Genomic DNA, 17,848 nt, shown 5'->3' with positions numbered 1-17,848 from the left:
TTGTAAGGAACCAAAAGAAATGCATGATTTCTGATTATTAGCATTTCATAGATATCTAGAATTGGCAGAGAAATAAAGACATATTACATATCAAGACCTAGATCCTATGGTCAGAAGTTTGCACAGTGAAACAGCAGATTGGAAAAGAAACACTGAGTCTACCTGACTGTAGATGGACACTGCCCTTTGCGCTGCTGCCTTTCCCAATGCATCACCCTGTGTTCGCTTTACATAACCCCTCTTCTCTCGGTTCCAGAAAGAATTGCTGGGTTTCCTCTTGTTTTTATCATTTTCTTGTTCTATCTGGCTGTCTCTCCACTCTTAGTTACTGAATTCTACCCGCATTTCAAAACAGACCTTTGAGTGAGAAAGTGTTCCCACTCAAGGAGAGTTCCAGCCCGTGGAACCTTATAGTGTCTGGCACACGCAGGAAGAAAGGGGTGGAAATTCAGCCTCTCCAAGCCCATGGGTATTATCTTAGCTTCCTAATTCAGGGCAGACTCACTTGGCCTCCTCTCTTGTCAGGTTGATCAGTTTATTTGTTTGTTTGTTTCATTGTGTCTCTTTCTCCGTGGCTCCACTACCTCTGTAAGACAGACAGAGATCACAAGGCTGCACTACCTCTGTAAGACAGAGATCACAACCTCCATGTTCCGATAGTTAGTTACTGCTGAAGCAATGGCTCGCTTCACCCTAATCAACTCTAGGCCTGTGGGAAAGTATTGTGATTCAGAGTGGCCTTGCCTAGGTTTTATCTTTTACGGTGTTAAAATGAAGTAAAACACATCTGTCACAAAATTAGTGATGGTAGTCCCTGTTTTTTGTTTTTTGTTTTTAAAACGGTGATTTGGTGCCTATGAACTCTTTGCTTGAAAGCCAGCTTTCGTTCCTCTTTTCAAGACCCGAGGTCCCAAGACTTATATAGGGTGCCGTACCTTTTGCTGATTTCCAAATGTCCCTCTTAACAAAACTCAGGATCCATGAAGATATATCCATTTGTCTGTGATGCCTCTTTCTAATGATATCACATAAAGAGTAGAGGCTCCGCTCCTTGATGGCTAACATCCATCAACCCTTTAGTACCTGCCCTCGTGGAAAGTCATGGTTACTCTTTGCTCTATAGAAATCATTACAGTAAACTCTTTTAGGAAATGGGAACTTCATTTTGATCAGTGCCATATTTCTGGCGGGATAGATCTTGACTATGTACTTGTGGATGAATGGTTAGCATGATGCAACAAAAATAAACTTTGGGGCCAGAGAACTGGCTGAGCGAGTAAAGGCACTTGCTATGCCTGCCTCATAGGAGTTTGATCACTGCCACCCAGGTAAAAATGGAAAGTGAGAAGCAACTCCATAAAGTTCTCTGATCTCTTCATGTCTGCTGTGGCATGGACACACACACACAAACACATCATACATGCACACACAAGACATTTTTAAATAAGAGAGATAATGTTTACTGGATTTGGCACATGAAAATTACGATTTCAAAGATGGGAAGGTTTCTCACGGCTGCATCCAGTTTCTTCTGTAACATGGATTCTCTTTGTTGGGCATGAGTAAAATCTATCTCCATACTATATAAAAGGTCAACGGTTGAATATTAATTGGCAACTGGAGAGTCAGAAAGTGAGTGATTGTTGAAATTTTAAAAACCCCAAAGTCAGAATATTGAGACATGTGGAGGAGAGCTTCGACGTGAAACATGGAGGTTAGCCTCACTTCATTCACATGCATGATCTGTGAGCATGGGTAAGTCATCTGGTTTGCTGTGCCTCTGTTCCCTCATATGGGCCTCACCATGAACCTCTTACCATCCACAAATAGCACACTACGTGTCAAAATTCTTTGCAGACTGAAAAGCTACTTAACCAATCAATGGATTTTTAACTCTCTATTCATAGCAAATTTTGAATTCTTCAGAATCAGTAGAGGTCAGGGAGGTGATGGGAAAGACCAGCCATCCCAGGTCCATTACTTTGCCCCACCACACCAGCATACACCTACACTGTGGAAGCAGCTGCATTTGCAAATTTTAGAATTTGAAAATTAATTAATCTAGCCATCAAGGCTACATGAGTCAAGTTCTGGCTGCCAGATACACTGTTCTCTATGGTGGGTGTACCTCGGTGAAATCTGTGGAATTCCTCAATTGGATGGGCCATGTGGAGGACCCAACAGTGAGTTGAAGATTGGGGTCCTTTTGTATGGTCTTAGGCCAATCATATGACCTCTCTTGAATCTCTGTTTTCTCACCTACTAGAAATTATCCATCCTGTGAAGGATATTTGTTGTGTTATTGCTTCCTTTTCCCTGTAAAGAAATGAGAAACAAAAGGAAACTGGCTTTATGAACCTAAGAGCAACATACAAATTACTGAAGAGCAGGTTGGGTTTTTCTTGCCAAGGTCACTGAGCTCATTAAAGGGATCCTGAGAAAGTCAGCCATCACAGACTCCAGATTCCACCGTGACCCTTGTGACCTTGAATAACCTGGGGAAGAGGTAATTGAGTAGCTACTTCTTCAGAAGGAAGGGAATCAAACTATTGAAGCTATTGACTCGCCCGTAAGGCAGTAAACAGTGCATTGGTCCCTGACCTTTCCGCATCCTGGGGCAGTCAATAACCTGGCCACTGGATTCAGCGCCTGTCAGTGATTTTGATTGGGAGTAGTTTAACCTTGAACTGAGTTCCAAGTAACCAAGGCAACAGGAAGTCAGCTTCTTCCTCTCAGGAGATGAATCCATAAATCAAGCCCCTAATGCAAACACGATGCCCAGGTAGAGATTTGAGGGGATAAGTGGTCTGAGAAATTACCTTTGAAAATGAGTGACTGTCGCTGGGGTCTGCTGTACCATAGTTACAAAGAGAATTTTAAAATCTATCAATAGAGGTCAACAGGTTACTGTGATCTATTTCCATATAAGTAACTTTTAAATGTTCTCTCAACTCTGTGGTTTAATGATGAGCAGATGTTAGATTAATGAAGTGATCAGTGTCATTATTTCTTCCTTTAAAAGCGCATTGGCCTCTAAATATGTAAACATCGGTGGACCATCCTTTGTGTTGGAATACAGGAAAAATCAGAACGCATCTATCAAACATGTTCTCTCTACAGACTCCCTACTGAATCTCCATGATAATCCCTCCCATACCCAGCCTTTCTGCACGCTCCCTTCTAAACAGGGGTGCTTGCAACGGCTCAGGATGTGCAAGACTCTGGTTCTTTCAGTCTTTTCTCTTCTCTTTTTAAAGAATTGATTTCCTGCCTCTAACACTCCAGTTCCTATGAACAGAGAGAGAAGCCAGGCCCAGTCTGAGAAGAAACTCTCCAAGTGTCCCATCATGGACCATCTGCTGTCACTAGATTGAAAGAAAACAAACTCTTACATTGGCCACCTGCACAATGTCACTTCCCAAGGGGCTGCTCCCTCCCCCTTCTATGCTCTCCAGACCTCTGCTCTCAGAAAGGGTGATTCCCTTCATTCAAACTTTATCTGATAGTCTTGTCCCTACATGCTGTGTGCGAGTGTCCATCATCCCTTCAAAATCCAAAAATGACTGAGGAAAATATTAGGGCTAGTTTCCTGCTCCTTCTCTTAGATATAATTTTAGAAGTTGACAACTCCTAAATTGTCTAGGGTCTTTGCAGAAGCTGCTCAGCAGTGATCTGAATGACTGAGTGTTTTCAGTGTGTTTTTATGGCATTTAACGTAGTCTGTATCGTAAACACTTGAGTGGCAAGTGTACCCAGCAGAGGTATGCTCAGACCAGCTCTAATGAGATGATGTGGACTGAGACTAATTTAGATTGTAAACATTTGCATGAAAATGGGTACAACTGAAATGACTGGAAATCAGTCTATTCCCAAGTGAGGGTTAAATATTCATCTAATAACCCTGTTTACTGCCTCCATTCCCCAAACTCGTCATAATTTAAATAGAAAGGTACCTGCTTAACCTGCGGCTACAGGTACAAAAATGGCTGTCGGCGACTTTTCCAAAGCGCCAGTTGTTCAGTGTAATGAATGCTGATAGCTTAGAACTCCAAAGTGTGTTTAGAAGGAATACTGCTGTGGTCTTGGAGAGAACCAAAAATAGGAGTTTTGTTTTGTTTTGTTTTGCTTTGCTTTGCTTTGCTTTGCTTTGCTTTGCTTTGCTTTGCTTTGCTTTGCTTTGCTTTGCTTTGCTTTGCTTTGCTTTGCCTTGTTTCCTGCCTACTGTTCTGACTATCAGACCAGACTTGTTATCAGCCACAAACTACCCCAATATCACACTCTAAGACATTTATCAATTTGTATTTGCTTCCCCTCAAATTCTGTTTTCTCAATGAAAGAAAAAAGAAAGTTAATGTATGTTTGTAATTTTCGAAATATTAAGAGTTTCTAGAAATGTGGTTTATACTTATAACCCCAACTCCTAGGAGACTGAGACAGGAGGATTGCCACCTGAGTTGTAGGCCAGCTGAGGCTATGTAGTTCCAGAATAGCCTGGACTATAAAGTGAGGCCTTTCCCCTTCCTTATTATACATGTATAATCGCATTATGATACATATGGTATATATGAAACAGTAAAGTGTAAGATGTAAAAGGGAACTCTTCCTAGTCCTCACTCCCTATTCTACACCAGGCCCTGATGCCTCCCTCCTTACAGTAGCTTCTGGTAGCAATTTGGATGGATGTTCTTATATGTGATTGTAGATCTTCTGGGTGCTATGCTCAGTCTATCTTAAGCACACCTGCATATTCTGCTAATAGAGCACGCTGCGGACTTTTGGGTATCTCGATGAGTGTACCTTGTGATATTTTCCCATATCATTTGGCCTTTGACTCTTTCTACCTTCAAAATACTTGGAAATGCATGTTCAATTCGTGAAAGTGCAAAAAAAAAAAATCTTGTTATTCATGGCATCTTAAGTTTCTGAGACAAGAACAGAGTAGAAGGAAAGTGGCAGGAGAGAAAACAAACTGTTAGTATGACCCACTCTTCAGGTGCTTTATTCAGTTGTGTAGTAAAACCTCTGTGCCCTCAGCATGAAGCATACTGGGACGGACTGGGTTTGTGGTCAGTGTTGTATGGTCCAATGGATCAAGATGATCCTGGCTTTAGCGTTTGGCAACTGGAGATACCCAACTCCACCAAAGAGCAGAAGGACGTCATTTACCTTTTCCTTAAGCTCTGCAAAAGGATGTTCTTCTCATCTGTAAACCGAGACAATAGTAATAGCTACAGTCACACCTCACTGGACTGCCATGGAGCCAAAGAGATTAAAGGTGATCTAGGTATAGTGATTGAGGTAACATTGCTCTGAGGAAGGGACTCTATAACTCAGGTTGATTGGCATGGGAAAGAATAGTGTCAAGAATAACTGGCAAAACCTAATGTGTTACTGTTGGTCTTAGCAGCTTACAGCCTACAGAGAGCCTGAGTAGAAAGCCCTTTGACATGGATGGAGCACACTCAACCCTCTAGGCTTGGACATAGTTTACAGATAGGAATGTAGATAGGTGCCTGTATATACTTAACCAGATCAGGAAAGAGAGCTGAGCCTTTACTGACTGGTTTAAATTACTTACGAGCAAGTCATGACTATACTTACGTCTATAATAATGATGATAATAATAATAATAATAGACACACATTAGCAATAATGTTAGAGACTTTCAAAGAACAGAGTGTGTCCTGGAACACATTCCAAGTGCCTAGCATTAATTCACTCACTGCAATTGGTCATGTGCTGTTTGCTCCTCTGGTGCTCATGTCTTCCCAGCTAGGTGAGATGGAAGCCTCACTAGGGCCAGTAGGAGTCAAGTGAATCACCCTTTGTACCGCACTGGTGCAACCTCTGTAAAGATGGGCTTCTTGATCCCCAGAAAGTGAATAGATACTCAATGCGTTATATTGCTTCATTAGGCCTGTGCCTGACTTCGGATCTAGGCATCCATTCCAAAAAACCCCTAGTCCTAACCTCACAGTCAAATTAGCCATGACTATTTTTCTCTTTAAGTATTCTCAACTTGCTGCACTGGAAGGAGGACAAACAGTTGGACTATTTACTCAGATTAAGTTCAGGCTTTATGATGGTTGCCTTGCTGTACCCTTAAATCAACTACAAATTCTGGGATTATTGTTTTACAGGGATGCCAAGCCCCCACTTAAAAGTGGACCAGACAGCAGCACACAGTAAGAGCGAGGGCTCAGTATCTGCCATGATGGCCAGGAAGAAGCCAACTGCAGTGGACAGTGTTGCAATTCCCTCAGCACCCGTGTTATCTCTCCTTGCTGCATCTGCAGCAACATCGGATGCAGGTGAGTTCTTTGCCCATATGGAAGATGGGCGCTTAAAAAGTCCTCTCGTCATGGGGTGGTAAGTGACATCACAATACACTGTAGGTGTCTGTGAAACTGTCAAAAATAAAACTAATTGGCGCAATCCAAATGGCCCCATAATAAATGTAATAAGTAAATAAACGTCAACACAGAACACTGGGGTGAATATCTATGATCCCAGACCTCAGGGGGTGGAGACACAAGGATTGGAAGTTCAAGGTCATCCACAGCTACTTATTGAGTTTAAGTTAACAAACAAATAAGTAAATACATTTGTAACAGCAAGGACCAGGTTCTGGGAGTGTGGGTCAGCAGTAAAGTACTTGTTCTGATACGCATAGGTCTCCTCCATACTATCAGAAAGTTCATTGCTTAGTTAATTTAAAAGCAATTGCACATTGGGTATCTAATCAGAAATGCTTGTGCCCAGAAGTGATTGAGAATGTGGGGGCCATTTGCATGTACATACCAAGATATGCAACAGTTTTATCTAGAACATCAAAAAAAAAAAATCAAGATGTTCCTTTCAGTAGATAAACCAACCTGTCCTTTAAAGTCCTTACCATGGTGACTTTGTTCTCTAACACAGTAGGTCAATGGGGCAGGTTTCTTTCACCAGTTGAAATGATCTTATATCAAACAATAGTCTTTATTATCTGTAAATGCAACATGACTAAATGTGAGGTGACTCGGCTCTGAACCCCCAAAAGCAAGTATGAGATGTTGCCAACATCCAAACACCTTCTGGTGGTGTCGGGGAAATGAGCGCTGCAGGAAACTTTCAGCTCTGTCATGGTACAGATCTGTCTTCATCCTGAACCTAAGAATAAGGCGTCTTCCTCACAGAACCAGAGTGCTCTCATGGCAAGTTTTAATAAGTTAAAAATGTGAAGGGGAAAACAACTGGAAAACCAAAGAAAACCTTCCAGGTACACTTTTAAAACTAGTGTTTAAGGATCATATGTGGCACATGTCCAAGGCTCTGCAGTCACACAGCAGAAAAAAACAAGATGCATATATGTATTGAAATATCTTAAGTGTAAAATGTAGAGGTGGTTCTGATGCTGGCCTGTTCACCAGTTGGTTTTTGATCTGTCGTTAAAGAAGTCATGGCCAATTGCTGGGCGGAAGGAATAGGTGGTAAGTCCCAAGCTTAACATGAAATTCAATACATTTCATTTATACCTCATACTCTGTTTTTTTATTTTATTTTGAGAATTTCACAGATGAAAGAGCAATGTATTTTCAGCATAACTCCTCCTCCTCCTCCTCCTCCTCCTCCCCCCCAACATCCCCTTTTCAAAATCTTGTCCTCTTTTTCGGTAATTTATATGATGTGAATTCTACTATATCTAGTTAATGTTGCATATACATGTGTGTTGCACGTGTGTATATGTGTATGCACACATATGTATATGTATACGCACACACATGAATGTAGGCTTGACCCACTTGGGGATAGGTAATCTACCAAGGACCCATCCTTGAAGAAAATTGACTCTCCTTCTCTCTCCCATCCACCTGTAGCTCTTCAGCTAGAGAGGGGGCATTGGGATTCCTTCCTCTGTCTTTGCAAGAATATTGACTACTGTGTTTTGTGCTGACAACCATGTTGCTAAGAGATCTTGAGTGTCCAAGAGATACTATTCTGCAGCTATCCTTCCAGTTCTCTGGCTATTTCTATCTTTCCACTCCCTTTTCCATGATGTTCCCTGAGCCTTGGGTATAGGGGTGATGCCATATATGTGCCAGTTGAATATGGGCACTCCACAGTCACTTCCTCTCTGTACTTTAAGCAGGAGTATTTAGAAGGCTGAATTAATTGAACAAAAAGATAATAGTAGGTTCTCATCTGCAGTCTTTTCAGCCACGGGTTCTTGGTTTACAATACCGTCTTGAGTTTCTTCTATTGAGTGGAGCCTGAATTCCAATAAGACAGATCTTAATTACTCCCAACAAATGAGTATCAAAATTTCATTGTGGAACTTATCTTGCTCAGCTGATCAGTATTGCAATGTGAAGAATTTACATCTGCGTAGAACTATTGCAAACTTTTCTCCCCTCGTGGCTTTCATAGCACCTTCCAGTACAAGTAGAGTTAGCCATCAGGCAGAAGGCTTCCAGGCCAGTACCAGCTCCATATCTCAAGTCCTGCGACCAAAGTATATGCTATTTTAAGCAAGAGAACCTTACTGTCACATTCTGGCAGGCAACCAAGAGCACTTCGATTGTCTTTATTGTTTGGGAGACCACATAGAACGCTCTCGGTGAACAACTCGAACCTCACCTGGCACTCGGCTTTCATTTGATAATATATGATAGTATATGATAATGTATGGTACTACTGGGTGGTGGCAGGGGGGCACAGTACAAGATTTCATTTTTCCCTACAGCAGAATATAATTCGATTGTATATGTGCCACATTTCCATTATCCACTCATCAGTTGAAGGACATTTAGAATGTTTCCATTTCTTACCTGTTGTGAAGGAGTAGAACTAAGTATGGAGGGACGAGTACTTCCTTAGTCCGTTTGCTATTTTTAGTGCAGCTTTTTTTTTTGACTGAGACACATCCAAGGAGTCAGGAATGGACTGTTCCATTGGCAGCTTCACATTTGTGCTTCAGCATTTGGAATTCTAAAGTTTGGGGATTTCGGTTTGTAGATTAGGAATACGGAACCTGCACCTTGTCGTCCCTGCACCCCCCTCCCCCCAGCCCGCTTTTATCTTTCATGTGATACTGCAGATGAAGCCTAGGCAGCACCCATATACCGGGGGTACTTTCTTACTAAATTACATTCCCAGTCCTTCCTGGAATTTTTCTTTTCAAAGGCTAAAGAAATGGATACACTAATAAAAGCCATCTAGAGATGATCTACTCAAAACATAAAAGGGTTTTCTCTTGACCCGGCCATTCATAGACACTGTACACGCATACTGTTTCATCACGTGTACGATCTAAGAAAGAAAGATCACCTGAAAACTAGAAAGGGAAGGTGTCATTAAAGACTGTCTTTATTCTAGCATATTCTAATACTAGTCTAGGAGAAACAACTAAAGGGTGACAATCATTGGCTCTTCATCAGATTTTAATAACTAATAGAGCCAAGAGTGAGTGATGGATATCTCTTCTCGCAGACAGATAACCTACACACAGTTCTGGGAAATAAACGATTGTACCTTATTTTTAGAAAAGGAATCTAAGAAGAGAGACCCCATTGCCCAACAACCAATTGATGGGCAGTAGGCTCTCCAAGCCCATGGTCTCAACCTCTATGTTTCCTGACGTCCTGTGTTTACCAAGTCCACCCCTTGAAGCTCATGATTTCACGATTCCTCAGTAGTCTCCAAGCCCTTGCCAGCAGTTACCCTCCAGACCTCTGCAGTCTTGCTCTAATTCCTCTCACTTCCTCTGCTTCTTACTCTCTCTAGCACCAGGACCCAGCCAACCTCACTTTGGCAAGGTCATACCTTTGACCAGAAACAGTGCTTGGGTGTGCTTTAACTACACTGCAGGCAGGTTTTCTCCCTGTTCATGTTTGATATCTCATCCAAGACCCAGCCTGCCACAGCTCCAGCACAAACTCTCAGTATCCAGTGTTTAGGCTGCACTTTTCATCTTCTCCTAGACCATAATCTCATCCTTACATATTCCTTGTAGTAAAGTTGCGTACATCTCAGAGATGAGCCCATGACTTAAATGTTTACTGTATTCATGTAATGTAAACTGATGGCACACTCCATCAATATCTATCAAGTAAGTGTATAGGCAAGCGTGCTAAACATGGCGGCAAAGAAGAGACTCTTTACAGCATAGTCTTTACAGCAAGCACATCATTTCATTTATCAAGGTGCTGTGAGCAGAGTTCAGCTGGCCTGCCTTCCCACCCTTTCCAGAAGCCACTGGTGATTAAACAGTAAGCCCAATTGAAATAACAGCTTTCAGATTTCCATATACTCAGTGTGGAGTCAGAAGTTCTGTGGTGGGGTTTCGGCAGATCATCAAAAGAAGTCAAAGTAAGGAAAGTCATGTCACAGAAGAAAGAGTGAGGGAGCGTCAATGGACCTGTGGCACCTCTGTAGGAGGCCATCCAGGCAGAGAGAGCTGGGTGTTGTCCCATGACTGGGAATTCAGAGGGAATAGCTTGACTACAGCAGATCTGGGATGTGGTCTGCACTCTTCACCTTTGAAAATGCTATGGAAACTTACTCATTATGCACCTAGATCTCCCTTTATGGGTTGAAGAAATGTGCCTGTTTTTGTTTTTTCTTTTACTTTTGCTTGCCAAGCACAGATATTTCCCAGAGGCCAAAGACAGGTGGTCCACAAATCCCCCCTGCACTCTTTGATTCAGTGTGAAAGACAGTGCGGTTGGGATCACACGCTTATGTGGGCTTACCCCCTCTGCCTGTATCCAGCAGGTAATTTACAAATATGCCAAGCAGTCAGAAAAGCAGGTGGGTAGTAACGGCCACAGTAATCAGAGCTAAGCCAAAACTCTCCTGTGTCAGGATGCAGGAACAGGCTATTTCATTTTGGCAGTATAAAAATGAGACTCTCCTGAGAATTGTACAGATTTGGTTGATTTCCGGTCTCTGGCTGCAGAGCAGATCTTTTTCAGGGAACCAAGCCAGAGATCTCCCCCAGGTGCTAGAAGCCAGACCTTCATGAGATTCCACTCTCCACAGACAAATGGCTTCCTACAAACCTGGGGGATTTGGGAACACACAGGTGGGCTCATATCCAACACACTGCTTCATTTCATATGTGGAGAAATGGATGCATCATGAGATGCAGAGATAGGCCTGAAGTCACAGAGTTGGATTTGGGTCCGACGCTCTCATCGCCTGCCTGATTTTTAGTGACTGCCCACCTCTCTCGTCATCAGTGACAGATTTATTTCTTAGCCGTGAAACTCTGCTTGTTTATAGAGTGGTTAAGTGAGGCTCATGGCTTCTCTTGAAGCCACTCTCACTGGCTGGGAGAGATCACTCTAATTCAAACCGAGCACACGGTTAGTAGTTAATAGTTTGTGAGTTTGATTGTGTTTGATTGCATGCCTGTGCAGTAGCCACGCATATGTCTCAGGAAAACCATTCATTTGATTCCTGTTTCACTTCGTTTCATCTCCCGATATCAACAAACTAAATTTAGAATCACTTTGTGCTTTATTTTTAAAATCATCTTTTCTTGATAACTTGTTTCCTATTGGGTTATCATTTTTTACAGGATGGTTTGAGGAACCAGATGACTTTTAGTTAAAATGGGGGGTGGGGGGGAAGAGAGTTAAACAAAATGGCTTACAAGACAATAAAATAAAAATTAACAATATTTCTATTCATTCCTTGGCTATTTCATATTGTATACAATGTATTTTGATGATATACACTCCCCCCACTAGTCCCCTACAGCTACTCTCAGGGCCACTAACACATCTCCCTCCAAATCCCTGTAAAAGAAAAGGCTTCTCTGATCAAGGATGAGGACAGCACAAGGCTGTGCATATAAACATGAATACAAAATTACTCTAAGAACAGACTTAATGATCAGAAGACACTGGAAGGAGTCAGATAAAAATTAGTCCTTCTTGGATGTTCATCTGTCTATGATACTGAATACAGACAGTAGATGTTCCTTACATTATCTTAGTGAAATAAATGGTAGAAAGGCGGGAGCAGTATGCTTATCTGGTGCTTAATATAGTAGATGAACATCTGACAAAGGCACACTGGATCCTAAAACCACTGTTGGTAAGTAAATATTAGCCAGACGATTGGCTTGGAGTCAAGACAGTAGTTTTTCAAACATGTGACCTTTCGCTGTTATAAAAGGATGTTTCCCATCATATTTTATATATAAGCATTACAGTATGGGAAAGAATATTATAAATCAAAGTCTAATAGCATGTAGTCTCTGGCTAAAGAGTGTGTGCAGTTCGACATGTGCATGCCAAAGGGAGGGACCTCCCCAGTAGTTTTGTTTAAGGCAAATTTTTAGTTTCATGGAGTGCAAGACACAGGCTGACGGCAACATTATTGATTGATAGGTTGGGCAATGGAGGAGATGCCCAAGACAGAGTAACCATCATGAGCTCTTTGAGGGAGAGAAAGGGAGGGAGAAATGGTGGCCCAGCCACCAGTATTCTAACAGGCCAGCCTGCGTGATCACACTGCTCAATAGGTATTGATCTGCTGTGCTGAAGGAAGTCTCATTCAAGCGAAAGCTGCATCATTATTGGGAGTCATTAGGGCTAATGCAGTGAAGGCTTCAATAAGGTTTGTTCAAAGTGATGCATAATTTGAAACAACTTCTATTACACTTGCCCAATAATGATTTAATAAGCATATTAGATAATCTATACCTGAATAAGTCAGGCTAATTTTTTCTTGTCTCTGCATATTGACATACCTTCTCGGGGAGGTCACACAATGGACAGAGAAGTCATGATTTCACTCTAGTAGCATGGATTTATTTTTCTTCCATCATATTTAGGAAGAAGACCATATTGATAGGTACATTCCAAACGGTAATAAGAAAAGTCACAACAGTAAGATTGTTATGGTTGTATACCACAAACTCAAGGACAGAATGATGGAAATGAAATATATATTGCTGTTTCTCTTTCAGTTTGACTTTCTCTACACACAGAAAGACAGACAGGAAGAGATACACACACAAACACACACACACACAGACACACATACTCAAATACACACACAGAGAGACATGCATACACACAGAGAGGCAGAGACATATTCACACAGAGAGACATACTCTAGACACACATATGAAGATACATACACACACACTCACACACATACACACACAAACAGTGTGGCTGTGCGTGCTGAGAGTGAAACACATAACAGTTCCTAGTATCTATCTGTTTTGTATAGCAGCTAATCCATTATTCTCTCAAGCTGTACATTCTGCCACATTCAACAATACCACAGTCCATGGATCAGTGATGACATTTAAGTCTCACAAGACTGTTAACCATTTCAGTGTCCTGCTAGTCACTGTGGGTCCTGACATCCCTTAAACAGTTTAGACATAAACCGTACTTTAAGGCCCAGTCAAAGATAACTTCACTTGTAATCAAGAAACCTGAACAAAGCCAATCAGAATCCTTACAAAGGGCAGACAGTGTGAGTTCTTGATTCTAATGGTATGAGAATAGAACCTAGCACTCAGAAAGCTAGAAATTGATGGCTGGAAATTGCTTCTAGCTGCCAAGTCTTGAACAGCCGATTGTTCCCTTTGTCACTGCATCCTTGAGAGGGTCTTTGGAAACAACAATGCTCTGATGAAAAACCGAGTAGTGGGGATTTGAGGTTTGAGCAGTTCTTTACTTCACGTTTGGTTTGTCTGTCTGTCTGTCTTTTTATCTTATGGACAATCATAATATGAAGCTACTAACCAAAGCATCCTCATGGAGGATTTAGCCAAAAGCCTTGTCTTTCAAAAGCATCAATGGAACTGTTTCCTCCTAAAGATGATAGTGTTTCCCCAGCGTAGGAAGGAAACTAAGAGACCGACCAGCAGCTCTTGAAGGGAGAGAGCACCTGCTGATAAGGATGGTGAAAAAGAGACATAGAGGAAAAGGCTTTGTAGGAATCAGAGACTGTTGGATGAGATTGATCAAGGAGTGCCCTAATAAACAAATATGCAAATTAATATATAGAATGCCTGACTTCTGGAACTTTAATCTGTAAGAAATAACCAGTCCAGCAGAGCTACCTTTATGGGGGTGATTAGTAGCTCTCGCACAGGTATGGCTGGAAGAGTAAAAGGACAGCCTCCCATTATGTGGTCACTAAATGCTTCAGTCAAATATGTATATTCTGACTTGATACTGTCTGTACTTATAAACTGGGTTATTTCCAGCCTCAATGTTCCTATCTGTAGAATGGGGAGAAAATACCATCTAGTGTAGAAAGTCATGGTGAAGAATACATGAAAATACTGTGAAAATCCTAGAATATTGGTCTAAGTTCAGACCTTGGTGCTGCCATTGGTGTTGTGGCTATTATTCTCATTGTTACTGTTTTCTACCTTGTTGGATTTTTTTTTCTTATAAACACAACCTATGTGTCATTTGAATGCTAATGTACGATGGTTCTTCCCTAGTACTCATAGGTTAGTTAAGCTAGGTTGAACCCAGGAACTTACTGGCTGGCAACCTAGCTGAAAGGGCAAGCTTCTGGTTCAACGAGGCCATGCCTCAAGGCAATAAGTCATAGAGAAAGACACCTAGTGTTCTGCCAGCATGCACTCACAAGCCACACACTTATATCCATGGAACACATACACACACACACACACACACACACACACACACACAATTAGTCTTACCCAATATAAATACGTGCTTTTTCAGAGACTAGGAGCAAAGTCAGGATGCATAAGTATGTTTCATCACTTAGAAGGTATAGCGAATTTTCATCAGCAGCCAATCTGTGACTGAAAGTTGCCTTGACCTATGCTGTACTTGATTTTACACTGTGACTGCAATATAGGTTTTCCTGGGCATAGATCACTCCATATGTAGATTTTTTGCCTCATTCAATTGGCCTAGACAGCCTATAGGCCTGCTAGACCTGTGTAGTGCAAGGAATACAAAGAAGAGAACTAAAGACCCAGAGCACTGCTACCGAGCAGTCCACTAACACAGTATGGTAAGAAGAACCTTGTGCGGTGCGGGCGTATAATAGATACTCAATAAGTATGTCTGGATCTAATATAGCTAATTCTTTTCTTTCCAATACTGAGATCTTTGAGAAGAAAAAATTAAAAAAAAAAAAAAAGCTCTAATGACAGGTTTGAAAATGCACCATCTCTAAGAAATTTAACTCAATTTGTCTCTGAATTGCATCATGCAGATAATGCTCCAACCACCTCACGCCACAGTCAGACCCTCTTAAAAACAGAGTAATGATAATAATACATTTTATCTTATTCCCAGTGATAGTATCATTCACGCCTCTGTTGAAGCCCAGTGGGAGGTTTGGCTGTGAGGCATCAGGCTCAGGGGGAGTCAGGTGCGATTATTGTAATGAGGACTCCACACTCAGAGAATGTGGAAAGGAAAACCTCCCATACGTGAAGTGATTTCTATTAAGACACTCGTATCAAATGTTCAAGCTCTTCTTTCTAAATGGGCGAGAAGGAGAGGACTCTTCCAGGGGCAGCTTATATACAGGGCAGAAAGAAAAGGCACAAATATTTTACGACCAGTGTTGAGATGAAAGTGCAGTCCCTGCCTTGTTCACTGGCTTTTTCTAGTTCCAGAAGTCTAATTAGATTGTTGATTTAATGGTGGTGAGATAATTTAGTGGCAACTGAAAGCAACTATGTTAATGAGAAGGGGCATAGCACTTTGGGTTTCCTGTAATTAAGGGAGAGGGTGATTTTTTTTAAGACTCTCAGTTCCTGTGAAGTTGGGATAGTGTGCCCAGCTGTTGAGAGAGGGGCAAAGTCTTGCCTGCTCATTGCTGCAGAGATGGCCCCAGGCAACGTTGAAGAAACGTGTAATGATGGTCATTAAGAATGATCTTTAGTGGTCCAGGCAAGCTGCAGGCAGCTGAAGAAAGCAGAGACAGAGACCGGATGGAGAGAGGTGGGGGAAGGGGGAGGGGGAGAGGGAGAGGGAGAGAGGGAGAGGGGTGGGGAGAGGGAGAGAATGAGAATCAAGTAAGGATTATGAGACAATGAATGCAGATTTATTTACCCATGTACCTCCAGCTCTCCACCTGTTATGGTCCCATCAATGACATCTTTCTCCTGCTGCTTGCCCTGAAAGGATTAGATAAGACCTTGTTGGTTAGAATAGACCAACAAGGACCTTTGCCTACCTCCTCATGATATGAAGTGTAGAGAGGTGAGGGGTATTACCTGGTTGGGAAGCTGGAGTCTTCCACCACGCTGAGGTAAGGTGGAAATCAAGGATGGGATTGCCGTGGAGTCCTCATCACAGTACCACAGTCCTTTTCGGTTCTTCTCATGCAAGTGTGGGAGACTGACTGATGCCTCAGGCCTCGAAGTTTCCTCATCAGTAAAAGGAGCGCAAAAATCACCTCTGCCTTTTCTGTGTTGAGGAAGAAGTGAAGAAACAGGTCAAAGTACACATCAGTTTCAGCAGATATGGTCCTGTTAAGAAAGGGAGTTGGATAACCAATGCCCATATTCAAACAAAAACAACAAAACAAAACAAAATGGCAGGCACAGTGGCACTCATCCAAAAAGCCAATGCTGGAAGGTAGGGACCTACAGAGACTTGGGGTTCATGGGACAACTAATTAACCACAAAAACTCAGATAGTTTGAGTCCAGTGACACACCACAGACATGCACACACATTTGAATGTATGCCTCCACCCACATGTGTATACCCTCATACACACACACATGTAGGCACACATACATGCAAAAATACCATCACATATCTCATGCTTAATATATAAATACTGAGTGACACCTCGCATGTCCAAAACAAAGTTATGTCCTGCTGTGATTTATCACCCTGTTCAACTCAGATCCTATCATTATTTAGAAAACTCTTCTATCCTTGCTTCCTCTTCCAAGAATCCTAACCCCAGGCCATGCTCTGTATCATTGTAGGCTTCTGGTATATCAAACTCATCCTAGTCACACATCCTTAGGCACATAAATATTTAATTATTCATTATAAAATCAGCCTGTTAGGCAGCTCCAAGAATAAACTCAACCCTATGAATTGCATTGTCAAGTACAAGGTCAACTCCAGCTCCCGAGTTGAACACTATTAGAGGCGGATCTATCTTACTCAAAAATGTAAGAGGATGAGTAATATTTTAGATGAATAGAGTGAAGAGTAATCTGGCATACTACTAGCTTGGTCAGCTGCTATGGATGCAGTCTGGAGACGCAACTCCATATTGTCACCTGCAGTACCCAGAGGCATTCTTTGCAGAGACTGTAACTCTAAAGTGAAAACTTTAGAAAACAGTTTCAGGACTAGTCAATATGGAGCAGGCATTAAGTCTATTAAGAATGGATTTTTGACAAAGAATTAAGCCTGAGGTTTCATAGAAGAAGCTGTTGAGGGAGAGGATAAGATATCCCAATGAGTGTAGATGTGGCTTTTTTCAAGAAAGTCACATTAATTGTCTTCACAGTAGCCATCCCTGTATACCATTTGGGAGGTTAACTGATACCATTAAAGCAATGTTAAGGAATTTGGATGAGATTATGTGGTAGTTCCTGAGGCACATTGGATAGGATTATAACTGCCAAGACACCCCAGATCACTAGGGTTGTATAGGACTTAGGATGTTTCTATTTTAAACAAAGATTGATAGACCTGTTTGTGACATCCAGAAAGAAAGAGAGAGAGAGAGAGAGAGCAAGAGAGAGGAAGGAAGGAAGGAAGGAAGGAAGGAAGGAAGGAGAGAGAGAGAGAGAGAGAGAGAGAGAGAGAGAGAGAGAGAGAGAGAAAGAGAGAAAGAAAGAAAGAAAGAAAGAAAGAAAGAAAGAA

The 17,848-nt window shown here is 41.8% G+C and overlaps 1 protein-coding gene across 1 annotated transcript in view; it reads left to right on the top strand.

Annotated features, from left to right (window-relative positions):
* The window catches only part of Setbp1 (SET binding protein 1), a 352,035-nt gene that overhangs the window by 314,176 nt on the left and 20,011 nt on the right, over positions 1-17,848 (top strand). Inside the window, exon 5 of the mRNA XM_021150811.2 lies at positions 6,141-6,311. Coding sequence (XP_021006470.1) covers positions 6,141-6,311 — 171 coding nt within the window. The remainder of the gene's footprint in view (positions 1-6,140; positions 6,312-17,848) is intronic.

This window comes from Mus caroli, chromosome 18, assembly GCF_900094665.2.
Source record: "Mus caroli chromosome 18, CAROLI_EIJ_v1.1, whole genome shotgun sequence".
Classification (NCBI taxonomy): domain Eukaryota; kingdom Metazoa; phylum Chordata; class Mammalia; order Rodentia; family Muridae; genus Mus; species Mus caroli.
Note: the sequence above shows the minus strand (reverse complement) of the source record. Positions and strands in the feature narration are given on the sequence as shown.